The sequence below is a fragment of the Oncorhynchus gorbuscha genome, linkage group LG05, assembly GCF_021184085.1.
Source record: "Oncorhynchus gorbuscha isolate QuinsamMale2020 ecotype Even-year linkage group LG05, OgorEven_v1.0, whole genome shotgun sequence".
NCBI classification, from domain to species: Eukaryota; Metazoa; Chordata; class Actinopteri; order Salmoniformes; family Salmonidae; genus Oncorhynchus; species Oncorhynchus gorbuscha.
This window is the reverse complement of record NC_060177.1, coordinates 61829037-61848068: the sequence shown is the minus strand read 5'-3', so window position 1 is coordinate 61848068 and position 19032 is coordinate 61829037. Positions and strand designations below refer to the sequence as shown.

Sequence of the window (19032 nt, the reverse complement as noted above, 5' to 3'; positions counted from 1 at the left end):
TAAGTGATTAAAGATTTAGTTTAAGTATAACTTTGACTTGTGTGAAAAGTTTGTCTCTCCTCATTTGATAGTAAAGAAATTAACCACCCCAATCGGTACATCACACCTGCGGGACAGGTACAGGATGGCAACAACTGCCTGAGTTACACCAGGAACGCACAATCACTCCATCAGTGGCCAGTGAAAATGCAGAGCGACTGTCTGCAATAGGCTGATAGAGGCTGGACTGAGGGCTTGCAGGCCTGTTGTAAGGCAGGTCCTCACAAGACATCACCGGCAACAACGTCGCCTATGGGTACAAACCAGACAGGACTGGCAAAAAGTGCTCTTCACTGACAAGTCGTGGTTTTGTCTCACCAGGGGTGATGGTCGGATTTGCGTTTATCGTCGAAGGAATGAGCATTACACCGAGGCCTGTACTCTGGAGCGAGGTGGAGGGTCCGTCTTGGTCTGGGGCTGTGTGACACAGCATCATCGGACTGAGCTTGTTGTCATTGCAGGCAATCTCAACGCTGTGCATTACAGGGAAGACATCCTCCTCCCTCATGTGGTACCCTTCCTGCAGGCTCATCCTGACTTGACCCTCCAGCATGATAATGCCACCAGCCATACTACTCGTTCTGTGCATGATTTCCTGCAAGACAGAAATGTCAGTGTTCTGCCATGGCCAGCGAAGAGCCCGGATCTAAATCCCATTGAGCACGTCTGGGACCTGTTGGGTTGGAGGGTGAGGGCTAGGGCCATTCCCCTAGAAATGTCCGGGAACTTGCAGGTGCCTTGGTGGAAGAGTGGGGTTACATCTCACAGCAAGAACTAGCAAATCTAGTGCAGTCCATGAGGAGGAGATGCACTGCAGTACTTAATGCAGCTGGTGGCCACACCAGATTGATTTTGACCCCCCCCCCTCTTTGTTTAGGGTGAAAATAAACACAGTTGACAGTGAGAGGACGTTTTCTTTTTTTTGCTGAGTTCACAATTCAAGAGTATTTTTAAGTCTACCAATTGGTGCTGAAAAGGAGATGAATATGCTTATATTTACTTGGGCCAGGACGATACCAGTATCGCAGTGTTTTTTTTCCATGACAAAAATTAAAACAGGAAGCAGACCAAACTCTTTGGCCCTTTAAAAACCTGCTGGATGTAAAATCATGTGTGCTATAGCTTGGAAAATATATAAATGTGATTCTGGATGACAACATAATGATGTTTGTTCCAAAATTAGGTCTATTTTCCTAAAGAAGTCAAATCCACTTAATGTTTTGCTTCCTTGCCATGATATGAACAAGTATCACGATACTGGTATTGTCCCGGCCCCATTATTTACATGGCTTTCTTAAATTGATCCCTAATATTCTGAACATGCTCTCCATATACTCTGAGTCTGATAATGTTAATTAACAGTATGCCAATTTAACGGGATGGCTTTCGATAAATGTAGTGGAAACTCAATTGAATGAAAACTCCATGAGAAAATCTGTTGACTAGCAAGTGGGAGGGTTTTCAGCAGTTTAATAAAATGTATTCAGCCCAGGGAGCCACGCCTGCAAAGCCTGTTAAACACCTGCATAAGGTAAGTCTGAATAACAACTGAGAAGTGTGTAGGAAAGGCATGCGTAGGAAAGATGTACATTTCCTAAGTCTGAATCGGGCCACATATAGATAAATGTACTGAAAACCATATTGAATGAAAACCAGCTATTGCTGATTTAAACATAGGGTACATGTTTGCCAATATAGCTGCCAAACAGTTGCAATGTTTTTGATTGGATTAGTCTGACACTGACAGTACTCTTTCAGTACAGTTTTCTTTCTAAATGCTTAAACTCTACATCAGTTTGTAATTTTATAACACACTTTTTGCAAAACTGTAAACACAACTCACTGCTTTACACTCAGTTTGCAATTTAATAACACACTTCTAGCAAAACTGTAAACATTGGTCTCCACATTGCTACACTTTCACCAATTGCCTTTCCACATTGACACATGAAAACTCTTTTAGATAATGAGTTCACTTACAAATCACAACTTGAGCACTATAAATAGGCCACAGTAAACATTTGGTTTGGACAATATTGGACAGAGCGTAAGAGGTATGAGAAGGTGAAGAAGTAGGAGGAGGAGAAGGAGAAATAGGTGAAGTAGGGAAGAGGAAGGGGAGTCAGGAAAACGATAACTGATGAAATCAGAGTGACTGTGGTTGACCATGTTGTCAACCATAGGATGAGCATGAGGGAGGCTGGCCAACAGTTTAAACCAAATCTACTGTTGCAGGTATCATCCGGATATTTCGAAATGAGAACCGGTAAGTAACTAAGTGCTGTGGTCTTACTGGTACAGTATTATGTACTGAACTTTCATGAGAAGGATCTATCACTAAAACCATTCAAATGTTTTTACAGAACTGCAAGAAAACCAGTATCTGTTGGAAGAGGTTGACTGTTCACCACAGAGCAGGAGACCCACATTGTAAATATAGTCATTGCAGACTCAGACTGCAGGAGTACATAATGGCAGATAACACCATATTCCAAAACGTCAACAGAGTGAGTCTCTCTGTCTCGTCTACTGAAACACAATAGAATTAGGATGAAGCAGATGTACAGTGTCCCTTTCGAAAGAAACTCAGACTGTGTAGAACAACTGCGATATGAATATGTGCAGGTAAGCTATACTATCCTATCATTGGTACTGGAAGTGTATGGTACTACATCATATTGACTGATTCCTGTCTTTTCATACCGTGCTATAAGGAGCCACGGCAGGAATATCATCGGACACCGTGCCATTATCAACGTCCCGTGACAATGTGGTGGCAACATAAAAAAGGCTATTAGTCAAAACGGCGTCCTTCACCATCATGCAATCCTAGCCCCATACAACACTGCACAGATTATCACATTTCTGGACACCCTCCACAACAGACTAATCCCTAATGACCAGGGGCCACAGCAGCCAGGTACGTTATCATCTGGGACAATGTTAGTTTCCACCGGGCTGCTGTGGTCCGCAATTGGTTGACTGGTCACCCACTTTTCATTGCACTCAATCTCCCACCATACTCTCCGTTCTTGAATCTTCTCTGCATGGCGTTGGAAGGTGTATCATCGCCATCCCCAACAGCGCATACCCCTTCTACAGGTAATGGCTTGTGGAGACATCGATGAGGGGTCATGCCAGGCCTGGATAAGGCACTCCAGGCGATACTTTCCACGCTGCCTAGGTCAAGACAACATCGCATGTGATCTTATGGCCAGACCCACATAGAAGTTGAGATATCGCCCCCAAAAAATGAAAAACTTTTTCTAGTACAAATGTTTTTGTTTTCTTCTGCTGCACTTTTGTTGTTTGAGGGAAAAAAATAACTTTTCCCCTTATTTGTATTGATAGTGTGTTACGTACGGAATGCACATCCATACTTTACACATTTGGATACCTGTGTGTATGTGTGTTTACTACATGTATGACAAAACGTTATTGCAAACTGCTATGCCCTGCACACAGAAAAAGAAAAAGTCACAAGTGTTTTTCATTTATACAATCAGTGGGTAATTGGTGCTTAGTGTGCTTATTCAATTGATGGTTTGTGTGTACTGTATTGACGCAAAACATTTTTTTTTAAAGAGTTTGAAGAGTTTTGTAAGAATTGTTTGCTTTTGCAAGAGATGTACAATGTTTTGCTGGTTTGGTGTAAGTTTTTGTGGTTAGTGTGTAGAGTTTTGCAAAAATCGCCTATAGTTTCAAAGATAGTGCCTATGCAATCAGAACAAAACTGTAATAGGTGGAATATGTCTAATGATAATACAAAAAAACATTTATTAAAATGATGCAGATAACAAAACCAATTTAGCCCGGTTTCCAAAATATATAATCTTTGTAAAATATTAGCCATATTTTTCTAAAATGTGCCAAACAATTTATCTATAATATTCCTAAAGGGATTGTTTGCTGGTTTATAGTGATTATAATGCTAATATTATGCCATATTGTTAAATATAAAATCCGTCTTAAATCCTGTCATATATACACTGCATTCCATCATAACATTACAAATGATGAGGGTATCAACTTACAAACAGTACCAGTCGAAAGTTTGGACACACCTACTCATTCAAGGTTGAATTATTATTATTATTTTTTAATTGTAAGATAATAGTGAAGACATCAAAACTATGAAATAACACATATGGAATCATGTAGTAAACAAAAAGGTGTTAAACAAATTAAATATATTTTTTATTTGAGATTCTTTAAAGTTCTCCAACCAGCTTTATGAGGTAGTCACCTGGAATGCATTTCAATTAACAGTTCATTTGTGGAATTTCTTTCCCTATAAATCCATTTGAGCCAATCAGTTGTCTTGTGACAAGCTACGGGAGGAATACAGAAAACATCAAGCGTAATGATGAAACTGGCCCTCATGAGGACAGCCACAGGAAAGGAAGAACCATCGTTACTTCTGCTGCCGAGGATAAGTTAATTAGATATAACTGCAGCCCAAATAAATGCTTCACAGAGTTGAAGTAACAGACACAATTGTTCAGAGGAGACTGCGTGAATCAGGCCTTCGTGGTCGAATTGCTGCAAAGAAACCACTACTAAAGGACATCAATAATAAGAAGAGACTTGCTTGGGCCTAGAAACATTAGACGGGTGGAAATCCGTCCTTTGGTCTGATAAGTCCAAATTTGAGATTTTTGGTTCCAACCGCCTTGTCTTTGTGAGACGCAGAGTAGGTAAACGGATGATCTCCACCGTGAAGAATGGAGGAGGTGGTGTGATGGTGTGGGGGTGCTTTGCTGGTGACACTGTCTAGTGACTTTTGTGCCTTGAATTTTAGAATTCACTTAGTCCCACTATCATTTGTTTTTCAACAGGACAATGACCCAATGATAGAGGAATTCTAAATTCCTTTATGCTTTAATTGCCAAAACCAATTCGCACTCATTTCTAATTCATTAATGAATTGTAAGTTCATTAATTATGCATGAAGTAGATCGAGACCAGTCTTAAAAGCCAGGTAAAGAGCGTTTAATTCCAGAGAGTACTAAATGCTTACACACATTTCCACAGGTTATAAACTGAACATGACATCATCAGTTTCCCACCCTCTCTCCGATTCTCACAAGGACCCATTGTTTTAGGAATGGAACCTTTCCCAGACATTTCTTATCTGTCTGAAAAGCCATATAGCATCACTCCCCTTTTTGACTTCCCAAGACACAGACTATTAATTCATTCTGCTTACATTTTCAGTAACAGTTTAACCAATAACTTTTACTTTTCATACCGTAATAGTATTAGAATAAATGGTTCTAATCAATAATGTATACATAATTAATCATCTTAACTACAATTTCCTCTAACACCCAACACAACTCCAGGCTATGTAAGTGCTATTTTACCAAGAAGGAGAGTGATGGAGTGCTGCATCAGATGAACTGGCCTCCACAATCACCCGAGCTCAACCCAATTGAGATGGTTTGGGATGAGTTGGATCGCAGAGTGAAAGAAAAGCAGCCAACAAGTGCTAAGACTGTTGGAAAAGCATTCCTCATGAAGCTGCTTGAGAGAATGCCAAGAGTGTGCAAAGATGTCATCAAGGCAAAGGGTGGGTACTTTGAAGTATCTAAAATCTCAAATATATTTTGATTTGATTAACACTTTTTTGGTTACTACATGATTCCATGTGGGTTATTTCATAGATTTCATGTCTTCATTATTATTCTACAATGTAGAAAATAGTAGAAATAAAGAAAAACCCTTGAATTAGTAGGTATGTCCAGTCTTTTGACTGGTACTGTAGCTAGTGAAGTATTCAATTCTTAGGTTTCAGGGACAAAATTGTTTATTGTAGTATAGGGCCTACTGAAATATGTACTGTATTGGTTACTGGCTGCTGAGGGTTGTCGAGGCCATCAGCAATGGTCCAAAATCACCAATTGCATAATTTCTATAAAATTTGCCAACAAACTAATGGCTACAAAATGATTAGGTAACATATTTCATGAAATAGCTTGTAAGGTTAAAGACAGGACTTGGAACCAGTTCAGGGAACACAACCGACAACCAAACATTTTCTTTTTTTTTGTTAGTATCTCAGCCTGGCTTTAAACTTACTCTTGAAAGTTGACATAGTAGAATGCACAAGGTGCAATTTCTAAATTGGGTAGTGCATCATCAGTTCCTCTTGTCATGTTTGTAATTCCATACCACAGTGAGATATTTATATAACTTGTGGGCCACACAGAGAGGAAATGTTCAAGACACTCTGCATCAGGTTATATCAGGTTATATGTGCATTCATCTGGAACAGATTCCACTTTTCCACTCTGAGCAACACGTTTTTCGTCGGCTACATTTACAACAGTTCAAAACTTTGGGTTGATTTCAGAAATCGGGGTAAATAATATCTTAATCGCTGTATATAAGTTATGAATGTTCCTTTTTGCAAAATACATTCATGGTCTAAGAGGGTGAGCAATGGAATAACAGTGTTATGGTGAATGTATCACATAGCTGCATGTATAACAGGAAATTTATGCTCCCTTCATCTCATAGAGGAGTGTTTGTGGTGGATGTGAACTTAGTGACATGGGTGAACTGGCCATTGTCATTTCAGGTAAATGCCAGATGGGCTGGTCCATTTTTAGCCCATTGGGCTGGTCTAACTTGTTTTTTTTTGTGTGTGTAAAATGACTTATCTGGCTAATACTGGGGGCCGGGCCGGTTTAGAGATTGGCCAGTGTGTTAGAAATGCCAGGTCTGATTGCTTGTCGCAGTCCGCCCCTGCAAACACCCACTGAATGTGGTTCTCCACTTTCAAATTCTCTTTGATTTTGGGGTGTGTTTCATGTATAATACTAATTGAGTATTATTTTGGTTTACAAATGAACAGTTCTAGTTCAGCACAATGTCTTAGCTACTTCCTACCCCCCATAGTTTCTAACCCTGCACCTTTGAAACACATCAAGAAAGATGGATGGCTAAATCAGAATACTACAGTCTAATGACTAAAACGGTTTAAGCAGAAAGGGACATTGATGTCCATATTGTGGCCCTACTACCTGAGGCCAACTCCATTCAAAACAGATTCCGATAAGTGAAAACAATTACAAACGGTCTTGAACTTTGATCTTTTCTTATCAATTTGTTCTTGCAATGCAAACACCATTTGCCTTACTGATTCAACAAAGCTGTCAAGTACCTTCAGAATAGCACCATATGGCTGGTTCAAGTGACAACAATGACTTCAAAAATGATAGAAAAACACTTGGGATAAAATAATATTGCCACACCTGTGGCATTATCACAATATAAATAACTCCACGCCATTCTAATGCTACAGGACCATCTTTGGAGTGTTCATTGTAATAAATCCAACAAATCTTATAAAAGGTCAATTTCTTTACAAGAACAGATTTTGGCAAAATTGTGTCCCCACAGTTTAAGATCCATTTCAATCCAGTTTACTTACTGTACCAGAGGGTCCAAATATCCATGAAATCCTTAGTGTTAATACTGTTTACCTTGTCTCATTATTAGTGCTTTCTTGGCTTGGTTAGCACGCTCTGTCTCACAGGCCTCCAGGCTGTGGGACTGATTCTACAGAGGTTGGTGAAGGAGGAGTCAGTGGCCTCTCAGGGGCACACACAGTCAGTTCCAGCCTCCAGCTGGGGGGGACTCATCTCAGTAGGGGTATCTAGAGATGGAGATGTAGATGATGAAGATGCTCTGGTATGTGATGCGGCCCTGTGTGGAGAGGGTGGTGGCCTGCACCCCGAGACGCACCAGGCCTGACCTCTGCAGGGGCCGCATGGTGAAGATGATGCCCCTGCCTGCCTCGTCCCTGATGCCAAACATCTGGCCCCCTGCCCCCACCCCTGGACCCCCCTCATTGCCCTGCTCTAGAATGGTGAAGGATGTTATCTCCTGCAACACCCCCCCCACCGAGAAGGCAGACAGGCGCACCACGTTGTGATTGGCTGGGATGCCCAGGGGGAGGGTCAACAGCTTGTACTGCAGTAGCAGAGGGGAACCCCCAGAGCCACAGTCCCGAGAGCAGGGTCTGTAGCACGTCCTGCCATGGAGAGAGAAGAGTCAACTGTTACACTTTCAGAGGTACTGATACTGTCAGGCTCCAAAGGTCAGTGACATACTATATCTAATGTACAAGACAACCATGTGATTGTTTAGAGGGACCAATGATCGTGACTTACTACATACATAGATACCTGCACAACAATGACTTTATGGTGGTGTGATAAGGTAACTAAGGTAAGTACAAGATGACCACCTTTAGTCCACACACAGACACATACACAGCTCTCCTTCGCCCTCCATTTGGCAAATCTGACCATAATTCTATTCTCCTGATTCCTGCTTACAAGCAAACATTAAAGCAGGAAGCACCAGTGACTTGATCAATAAAAAAAGGGGTCAGATGCAGCAGATGCTAAGCTACAGGACTGTTTTGCTAGAACAGACTGGAATATGTTCCTGGGACACGTCCGATGGCATTGAGGAGTACACCACATCAGTCATTGGCTTCATCAATAAGGGTATCGATGATGTCATCCCCACCATGGCTTCTGGTTGGGGTATGTACCCCAACCAGAAAACATGGATAACAGGCAATATCCGTACTGAGCTAAAGGATAGAGTTACCGCTTTAAAGGAGCGGGACTCTAACCCGGAAGCTGAGAAGAAATCTCACTATGCCCTCCGACGAACCATCAAACAGGCAAAGCATCAATACAGGACTAAGATTGAATAGTACTACACCGGCACTGACGCTCGTTGGATGTGGCAGGGCTTGCAAACCATTACAGACTACAAAGGGAAGTACAGCTGAGAGCTGCCCAGTAACACAAGCCTACCCGACAAGCTAAACTACTTCTATGCTCGCTTCGACGCATTTAACTGAAACATGCATGTAATTACCAGCTGTTCTGGAAGACTGTGTGATCACAGATAAGCTTAACTTTCTGAACATTCGAGACGTGTAGTCCACTTGTCATTCCAATCTCCTTGCATTAGCGTAGCCTCTTCTGTAGCCTGTCAACTATGTGTCTGTCTATCCCTGTTCTCTCCTCTCTGCACAGACCATACAAACGCTCCACACCGCATGGCCGCTGCCACCCTAATCTGGTGGTCCCAGCGCGCACGACCCATGTGGAGTTCCAGGTCTCCGGTAGCCTCTGGAACTGCCGATCTGCGGCCAACAAGGCAGAGTTCATCTCAGCCTATGCCTCCCTCCAGTCCCTCGACTTCTTGGCACTGACAGAAACATGGATCACCACAGATAACACTGCTACTCCTACTGCTCTCTCTTCGTCCGCCCACGTGTTCTCGCACACCCCGAGAGCTTCTGGTCAGCGGGGTGGTGGCATCGGGATCCTTATCTCTCCCAAGTGGTCATTCTCTCTTTCTCCCCTTACTCATCTGTCTATCGCCTCCTTTGAATTTCATGCTGTCACAGTTACCAGCCCTTTCAAGCTTAACATCCTTATCATTTATCGCCCTCCAGGTCCCCTCTGAGAGTTCAACAATGAGCTTGATGCATTGATAAGCTCCTTTCCCGAGGACGGCTCACCTCTCACAGTTCTGGGCGACTTTAACCTCCCCACGTCTACCTTTGACTCATTCCTCTCTGCCTCCTTCTTTCCACTCCTCTCCTCTTTTGACCTCACCCTCCCACCTTCCCCCCCTACTCACAAGGCAGGCAATACGCTCGACCTCATCTTTACTAGATGCTGTTCTTCCACTAACCTCATTGCAACTCCCCTCCAAGTCTCCGACCACTACCTTGTATCCTTTTCCCTCTCGCTCTCATCCAACACTTCCCACACTGCCCCTACTCGGATGGTATCGCGCCGTCCCAACCTTCGCTCTCTCTCCCCCGCTACTCTCTCCTCTTCCATACTATCATCTCTTCCCTCTGCTCAAACCTTCTCCAACCTATCTCCTGATTCTGCCTCCTCAACCCTCCTCTCCTCCCTTTCTGCATCCTTTGACTCTCTATGTCCCCTATCTTCCAGGCCGGCTCGGTCCTCCCCTCCCGCTCCGTGGCTTGACGACTCATTGCGAGCTCACAGAACAGGGCTCCGGGCAGCCGAGCGGAAATGGAGGAAAACTCGCCTCCCTGCGGACCTGGCATCCTTTCACTCCCTCCTCTCTACATTTTCCTCCTCTGTCTCTGCTGCTAAAGCCACTTTCTACCACTCTAAATTCCAAGCATCTGCCTCTAACCCTAGGAAACTCTTTGCCACCTTCTCCTCCCTCCTGAATCCTCCTCCCCCTCCTCCCTCTCTGCAGATGACTTCGTCAACCATTTTGAAAAGAAGGTCGACGACATCCGATCCTCGTTTGCTCAGTCAAACGACACCGCTGGTTCTGCTCACACTGCCCTACCCTGTGCTCTGACCTCTTTCTCCCTCTCTCTCCAGATGAAATCTCGCGTCTTGTGACGGCCGGCCGCCCAACAACCTGCCCGCTCGACCCTATCCCCTCCTCTCTTCTCCAGACCATTTCCGGAGACCTTCTCCCTTACCTCACCTCGCTCATCAACTTATCCCTGACCGCTGGCTACGTCCCTTCCGTCTTCAAGAGAGCGAGAGTTGCACCCCTTCTGAAAAAACCTACACTCGATCCCTCCGATGTTAACAACTACAGACCAGTATCCCTTCTTTCTTTTCTCTCCAAAACTCTTGAACGTGCCGTCCTTGGTCAGCTCTCCCGCTATCTCTCTCAGAATGACCTTCTTGATCCAAATCAGTCAGGTTTCAAGACTAGTCATTCAACTGAGACTGCTCTTCTCTGTATCACGGAGGCGCTCCGCACCGCTAAAGCTAACTCTCTCTCCTCTGCTCTCATCCTTCTAGACCTATCGGCTGCCTTCGATACTGTGAACCATCAGATCCTCCTCTCCACCCTCTCCGAGTTGGGCATCTCCGGCGCGGCCCACGCTTGGATTGCATCCTACCTGACAGGTCGCTCCTACCAGGTGGCGTGGCGAGAATCTGTCTCCTCACCACGCGCTCTCACCACTGGTGTCCCCCAGGGCTCTGTTCTAGGCCCTCTCCTATTCTCGCTATACACCAAGTCACTTGGCTCTGTCATAACCTCACATGGTCTCTCCTATCATTGCTATGCAGACGACACACAATTAATCTTCTCCTTTCCCCCTTCTGATGACCAGGTGGCGAATCGCATCTCTGCATGTCTGGCAGACATATCAGTGTGGATGACGGATCACCACCTCAAGCTGAACTTCGGCAAGACGGAGCTGCTCTTCCTCCCGGGGAAGGACTGCCCGTTCCATGATCTCGCCATCACGGTTGACAACTCCATTGTGTCCTCCTCCCAGAGCGCTAAGAACCTTGGCGTGATCCTGGACAACACCCTGTCGTTCTCAACTAACATCAAGGAGGTGGCCCGTTCCTGTAGGTTCATGCTCTACAACATCCGCAGAGTACGACCCTGCCTCACACAGGAAGCGGCGCAGGTCCTAATCCAGGCACTTGTCATCTCCCGTCTGGATTACTGCAACTCGCTGTTGGCTGGGCTCCCTGCCTGTGCCATTAAACCCCTACAACTCATCCAGAACGCCGCAGCCCGTCTAGTGTTCAACCTTCCCAAGTTCTCTCACGTCACCCCACTCATCCGCTCTCTCCACTGGCTTTCAGTTGAAGCTCGCATCCGCTACAAGACCATGGTGCTTGCCTACGGAGCTGTGAGGGGAACGGCACCTCAGTACCTCCAGGCTCTGATCAGGCCCTACACCCAAATAAGGGCACTGCGTTCATCCACCTCTGGCCTGCTCGCCTCCCTACCACTGAGGAAGTACAGTTCCCGCTCAGCCCAGTCAAAACTGTTCGCTGCTCTGGCTCCCCAATGGCGGAACAAACTCCCTCACGACGCCAGGACAGCGGAGTCAATCACCACCTTCCGGAGACACCTGAAACCCCATCTCTTTAAGGAATACTTAGGATAGGATAAAGTAATCCTTCTCACCCCCTCCCCTTAACATATTTAGATGCACTATTGTAAAGTGGCTGTTCCACTGGATGTCATAAGGTGAATGCACCAATTTGTAAGTCGCTCTGGATAAGAGCGTCTGCTAAATGACTTAAATGGAAATGTAATGATCAACACTCCGCAGCCGATGTGAGAAAATACTTTTAAACAGGTCAACATTCACAAGGCCGCAGGGCCAGACAGATTACCAGGACGTGTACTGCGAGCATGCGCTGACCAACTGGCAAGTGTCTTCACTGACATTTTTAACCTCTCCTTGTCCGAGTCTGTAATACCAACATGTTTCAAGTAGACCACCTATAGTCCCTGTGCCCAAGAACACTTAAAGTAACCAGTCTATATGACTACCGACCCATAGCACTCACATCTGTTATCATGAAGTGCTTTGAAAGGCTGGTCATGGATCACATCAACTCTATCATCCCAGAAGCCCTAGACCCACTTCAATTTGCATAACTCCCTAACAGATCCTCAGATGATGCAATCTCTATTGCACTCCACACTGCCCATTCTCACCTGGACAAAAGGACCACCTATGTGAGAATGCTATTCATTGGCTACAGCTCATCATTCAACACCACAGTGGCCTCAAAGCTCATCAATAAGCTACGGACCCTGGGACTAAACACCTCCCTCTGCAACTGGATCCTGGACTTCCTGACAGACCGCCGCCAGGTGGTAAGGGTCAGTAACAACACATCCGCCATGTTGATCCTCAACACAGGGGCCCCTCAGAGTTGCATGCTCAGTCTCCTCCTGTACTCCCTGTTCATTCATGACTGCACGGCCAGGCATTACTCCAACACCATCATTAAGTTTGCCGATGACACAGTGGTAGGCCTGATCACCGACAACGACGAAACATCCTATAGGGAGGAGGTCAGAGACCTGGCCGTGTGGTGCCAGGACAACAAGCTCTCCCTCAACATGATCAAGACAGCCTCCCGGGTAGCGCAGTGGTTAAGGGCGCTGTACTGCAGCGCCAGCTGTGCCATCAGAGTCCCTGGGTTCGCGCCCAGGCTCTGTCGTAACCGGCTGCGACCGTGGGGTGACGCACAATTGGCCTAGCGTCGTCCGGGTTAGGGAGGGCTTGGTCGGTAGGGATGTCCTTGTCTCATCGCGCACCGGAGAAAGAATGAAAAAAATTGGTATGGGTCCTCAGATCCTCAATAGGTTCTGCAGCTAGACAATCACTACTTGGTATGGAAACTGCTTGCCCTCCAACCGCAAGGCACTACAGTGGGGCCAAGCTTCTTGCAATCCAGGACTTCTATACCAGGCGGTGTCATAGGAAGACCCTAAAAATTGTCAAAGACTCCAGCCACCCTAGTCATAGACTGTTCTCTCTGCTACCGCACAGCAAGCGGTACTGGAGCGCCAAGTCTAGGTCCAAGAGGCTTTTAAACAGCTTCTACCCCCAAACCATAAGACTCTTGAACATCTAATCAAATGGCTACCCTGGATTATTTGCATTGCCCTCCCCCCCTTTTACACTGCTGCTACTCTCTGTTGTTATCATTTATGCATAGTCACTTTAATAACTCTACCTACATGTACATATTACCTCGAGTAACCGGTGTCCCCGGACATTGACTCTGTCAATGTACCGGTACCCCCCCCATGTGTATATTCTCGCTATTGTTATTTTACTGCTGCTATTTAATTACCTGTTACTTTTATTTCTTATTCTTATTTGTACTGCATTGTTGGTTAGGGGCTGGTAAGTAAGTATTTCACTGTAAGGTCTACACCTTTTGTATTAGGTGCATATGACTAATACAATTTGATTTGATTACAAAAATACTCAGGAAACGATCTGTCGAACAACATATTGCAAACACACAGTGGTGTTTTATTGAAGCTCCATACCCTGGGCTTCCTCCTTTCTGATAGGACGCAGGGCAGGGCGTGTCCAAACACTGATATCCTCCACGAGTGTTGAAGCACATCTGGTTGTGTCCACACTGGATGCCTTGTACTGCACACTCATCAATGTCTGCAAGCATCAGAAAGGAAACTCCGTATCTGTATGTGTTCTTGGCAATGTAAACCTAGTCGTGGTGGGTGGTTTATGTAGTGTTCATGTGTATTGTTCGTTTTCTCCATACCTGTGCAGCTCCTGCCGTTGGGTAACAGCTGGTAGCCTGTAGGACAGAGGCACAGGAAACCCCCTATTGTGTTCCGGCACTCATGTTGGCATGGGTTCCTCAGCAAGCACTCATCCAGATCTGTACAGAGACCGATGACACAATGAGGTGAGCAAGACGTACCACACTCAACTCCCTTGCTTGTGGCCTTTGCTTACAGACATTCAAATCAAATTAGAAGCTGCAAAGCTTTTTCATCATCTTGTCCACAAACACAGATGCCAAATATATGACTGAACGGGAATCCAACTACTTCGGGGAAGGGGGAAGAGACGACTCACCGACACATGTGCCATCTCTGTTGGTATAGCCTATGGGGCAGCTCTGTCTGGTGATGCGAGATACCCCATGATGCCGAGAGGGAATGGGCCTACCCAGCGATGACAACAGCTGTGGGCGCAGTCTTGCCCTGACACGGCTACCGTTGGAGAAGACCTGTCCTCTCTCTAGACCAGCACAAGAGCGCCCATCCCCCGTTAACACAGTGCCTGGTGGGCAGAGGCACCGGAAGCTGCCTGGCATGTTACGGCACTGGTGGGCACAGGGGCTTGGCATCTGTAGGCACTCATCAATGTCTGAAAGGCAAAACAAGACTCAGACACTACTTAGAACAATATTTTATTGGACAGTAGCATATTGTTTAGTGTAGTAATACATGTCTATGCCAAAATGAAGTGTCTTACCCAGGCATGGACGGCCCACCCCCTGGGACTGATAACCTCTGGGGCAGACACAGCCGTACCCCCCAATGGTGTTCTGACACATCTGGCTGTACCGGCACAAGTGGCTTCCATCCTGGCATTCGTCCACATCTGTGAATCACAATGTTAGTAAACACAGGGCATACTATAATGATAGGATCAGCATTCTCACACCACAAACCTGCGTGCAACAACATTCAAAGTAAAAGATGGGTGAAGTATAAATGGCATCATACCGACACAGGCTCCATTCTCTCCCATTCTCATGCCAGCTGGGCAGCTGTCGAAACACTGGTAGCCTCCCTCTGTGTTGCGGCACTGCTGGTGAGCTGGGCACACATTCCTGCTGCACTCGTTGATGTCTGTATACAAACAAACACAAAGGGTTAGAGATTCCACAATTGAACTTGTATGATACTGGTATGAAAGATTTGATTCTGTTGATAATATCATCAGTGAGTCACAGGGTCCACTGACCCAGACAGCGCTGGCCAGACAGCTGGTAGCCAGGGTTGCAGACACAGCGGAAGGAGCCCAGGGTGTTCAGACACTGCTGCTGACAGGGGGAGAGAGACGACTCCTGGCACTCATCCACATCTGAAACTCACACCACAGATCAAACTCTGTTACTAATATGCCTTATTGTCAGGACCTTATTATAAGATGGAGACTAGAATGTATTCTATTCAGTGCATGACTGAAAAACAATCCCCCCTCCCAAAAAAAAGTGTATTTGTTGTGAATAGACTTGCCTTCACAGCTGGATCCCATGGCGCTGGGCTTGAAGCCTGGGACACATTTAGCCTGGCAGCGGTATGTGCCAACCGTGTTCACACACTGCTGGTTGTAGTGGCACATGTGGGAGCCCTGGGCACATTCATCAATATCTGTAGAGAGATACCACATGTGAGGTCAAACACAAGAACACTGTCTGCAATACAGCAGTAGGATGTATACTTTCACAGTGATAATATCACCCTGGAACCAAATAGTGTGTGTGCTAGCTAACTGATTCTGTTTACATTTTATCCCCCAACATTCTTTTTTTTATACAAATTTCAAAATAGATGACCTTCTAAATATAGCATACAAATCACCATGATACCAGATCCCTTTACAGACCGATCACTTACTGTAACGTAATCTAATTAGGAGACACTGTATAACGGTGAGATAAAGTATGCAGCGTTCAGTTAGTGTTTCCTGTGGCTGACCTTGACATGTGTTGGTTTCTGGGGAGATGGTGAAGCCAGAGGGACAGGCACAGGAGAAGCCACCCATCACATTGTTGCAGGAATGTGAGCAAGGCGACGCGGCAGCACATTCATCCTCATCTAAGCATTCAGATACAGTTTATAAAGGTAATCTGCATTAATGAGTTAATTGAATTGCAAACTACAAATTAACATGGGTCGATCCAACAATCAAATTGAAGAAGGAAAAGGTATACACAACGTACCTGTACAGTAAGAGGCTGTATCCAGGACAAAACCTTCTGGGCATGTTTTTCCATCCCCATCTAAAGACAAAGGAGCACATTCAATCCATGAGCAGATGATGCTACTGTATCACAACTTTAAACAATGAAAATTACATCTTAAAAATGAATGTGTTTGCTACAGTACATCAGTTAAAATTCAAGTGTTTGACTGACTGTCTGTTAGTCTGTATTGTGTTAGCCTGCCTTGTGGTAATCTGTATTGTGTTAGCCTGCCTTGTGGTAATCTGCCTGCCTTGTGGTAATCTGTCTTATATTTCCACTGACCAGGTAGGAGTAGGGAGGCTGTGATCTGGAAGTCCAGACTGAGAGTGAACATGCTGTAGATGCCATCCATCTGGGACACCTTGACGAGCTGCAGCAGTGGCCCCTGACGCTCCTCTCGGCCCTCGTAGATGATGGAGTGGTTACAGCGCAGCACCATGGGACCGTCTGCTCTCTGGTGGGCCTGGGACGACCATGAGTACAGCTGCCCTGGTCCCGTTTGCACGTATGACTCATCAAACTCCTGCATGACACGAAGCAGTCATCATATTAGAGATAGATTATGTTGAGATTTAATTAAGACTTTTATGGTTTGTCACAGTCAGGGACTTCAGCTGGCCTTCGGGTGACCGTGTTAATCAATACACACCTGCAGATTGAGATGGGAGGTTGATAATGTCAGAGGGACAAAGCCGTTGATGACAATGTCTATTAGGAGAGCCCCCTCTGAGTCCAGACCTCTGGCTACATGGGTCAACTGAAGGATCTCTCCTGGTTACAAACACAAACACAACATTCAAATACATCTGGGATACATTATAAAACAGTCACTCGGGAGAGTTGTCTGTCTGAAGAGGACCCACCCCATATTTTGGGGGGGTTCTTATTGAAGTTGCCAAAGGAGTCCGTCATTGAAACCAGATCCTAGTAATAATTTTAAAAAACTACAGTCATGGAGAACTATGCCCTCTGCTGGTTCTCTTATAATGTACAGATTTAAAGGGACAATTCCGCTTACGAGAGACAACCACTGTTATTGGACTACATTTACAGTAGAGTAAACCTTAGTTCAGGTTAATTTACAGGATGTTATTGTATCTGTTCTTCAGTGCTGACCTGTGTCAAACTCCAGCTGGGATTCCTGTCTGAACAGGCCCTGGGTCTGGGAGTAGCCGTTCCTGGCTGCTCCAGTCTGCAGCACTGTGGTCCAGTAGATGGGAGCAAACACAGACACCAACACCCGTAGCAATGGACCTGCAAAACATCAGTAGTTAGACCACAGCCTCTATGGAAATACCTCTGAGCAAAGTGTGATAGGTCAGGATACAGCAATGGTCAGTGGCTGAGTGATCTATGTGCTTGATTATGGGAAATAACTTTACAGCAAGTGCTTGATTATTGCATTTAGATCTGCTTCTGAGAGGCTCCTACTGGTTACTGTAAGACATCTCTCACACTCCCATACTCACCCACACTAGGAGGGATGTTGTCCAGGTGGGCCTGCAGGGTGCTGGTGCCCTCTTCTGGGTTATCTGTGATGTTAGCCTCCAGGAACGACACCCCAAACTCCCTATCATTCACCACCCCAATCAGACTCCCCCTGGCCTTACGAGGGGCCTCCCCTTCAGTCAACAGAGACAGATACATAAGTATTAAGTTATACATGATTTAAGAGTAGCTGTAGTACTATACCTTCTATGTACACACATGATTTAATTGTTAAATTCAGCTGCGTCCGTTTGGAGTGACAGGAGAACAGTTCAAACACTCGTACCTGGACAGAGTCCAATCTGACATCTCCTGGAGTCCCTACTGGGAGCGTCACATGATTTCCCCCCATTGGCCAGCTCTGGATTGTTGCATAACCTGATTCGCTCCTGATTCCCTCGACCACAGGTGGTGCTGCATGGGCCCCAATCCTCCCAGTTAGAATAACCTCCATTGACTGTGGCAGGAGAGGGAGAGTAGGGAGGGAGACAGAGATCATCCATATAGAGAATTAAATAAACAATCCATAATTACTATTGTGTGTTTTCTTATTCCTTTGATATAATGGATCGAGAGGATCGAATTGTAGGAATATTAGATTTATTTTATTTATTTATTTATAGGGGACAATCAACATTAATCAACATGAATATTACAATAATGCAACATCCATGTAAATGTGCTGGGGTTAGCCAAAAGCTAATTTGGGCCTGTGTAACGGTAAAGGCCTTTGCACAGCCACTATACAAATACTGACTAAAACAATACAATATACAAATACATTACATCCAATAATATATAACTCTAACAACAACAACAACATCAACTGTCGTCTTACATATGAAGAACCACAGATAACTCTGAACAGGTTTGGATAGATTTGAGCCATGTTTTCAATAAAAATTTAAAAATACAATAATCAGTGCAGCTCCTCAAGTCCATGGGCATTGCATTCCAGTATATTGTAGCTCTAACAGAGAAGACTGATTGACCGATTTTACTGTGTCGAAAAGGGACACAATCCCCTCTTACCGCCCTTGTTACTCTGGAGGTGCCTTCCTTGAGCATTATCCTGTATGCCGGCATAGGGGTGGAGGGACAAGAACATGCAGGATCTTAAAGACAAGGCTTGCATCTGCATACTGCTTAAAGCTATCCAGACTAAATAAATTAT

The 19032-nt window shown here is 45.1% G+C and overlaps 1 protein-coding gene and 2 long non-coding RNA genes across 6 annotated transcripts in view; 2 read left to right on the top strand and 1 right to left on the bottom strand.

The window, feature by feature from the left end:
* Window positions 1-920: 920 nt before the first annotated feature.
* LOC124036252 lies at window positions 921-4146 on the top strand. The gene is made up of 3 exons (XR_006838899.1): window positions 921-2305; window positions 2403-2664; window positions 2754-4146. It is a non-coding gene; the product is annotated as an uncharacterized LOC124036252 (long non-coding RNA).
* Window positions 4147-5553: 1407 nt separating this feature from the next.
* LOC124036250 lies at window positions 5554-19012 on the top strand. Of its 4 annotated transcripts, none has more exons than XR_006838896.1 (4): window positions 5554-5611; window positions 14156-14294; window positions 14405-16248; window positions 16656-19012. It is a non-coding gene; the product is annotated as an uncharacterized LOC124036250 (long non-coding RNA). The 4 variants fall into 4 exon arrangements; XR_006838897.1 differs by lacking the exon at window positions 5554-5611 and having other exon boundaries at window positions 13515-14294; window positions 14405-15012; window positions 16128-16248; XR_006838895.1 differs by lacking the exon at window positions 5554-5611 and having other exon boundaries at window positions 13515-14294.
* Window positions 5684-19032, bottom strand: part of LOC124036249 (hemicentin-1-like) — an 83389-nt gene continuing 70040 nt past the window's right edge. The window contains exons 67-81 of the mRNA XM_046350559.1: window positions 18145-18315; window positions 17840-17992; window positions 17487-17624; window positions 17020-17141; window positions 16653-16893; window positions 16347-16406; window positions 16102-16221; window positions 15640-15774; window positions 15365-15484; window positions 15124-15249; window positions 14870-14998; window positions 14468-14761; window positions 14148-14267; window positions 13909-14035; window positions 5684-8080 (exon numbers count right to left, since the gene is read on the bottom strand). Of these exons, the coding sequence (XP_046206515.1) occupies window positions 7690-8080; window positions 13909-14035; window positions 14148-14267; window positions 14468-14761; window positions 14870-14998; window positions 15124-15249; window positions 15365-15484; window positions 15640-15774; window positions 16102-16221; window positions 16347-16406; window positions 16653-16893; window positions 17020-17141; window positions 17487-17624; window positions 17840-17992; window positions 18145-18315 (2447 nt within the window). The 3' untranslated portion in view covers window positions 5684-7689. The remainder of the gene's footprint in view (window positions 8081-13908; window positions 14036-14147; window positions 14268-14467; window positions 14762-14869; window positions 14999-15123; window positions 15250-15364; window positions 15485-15639; window positions 15775-16101; window positions 16222-16346; window positions 16407-16652; window positions 16894-17019; window positions 17142-17486; window positions 17625-17839; window positions 17993-18144; window positions 18316-19032) is intronic.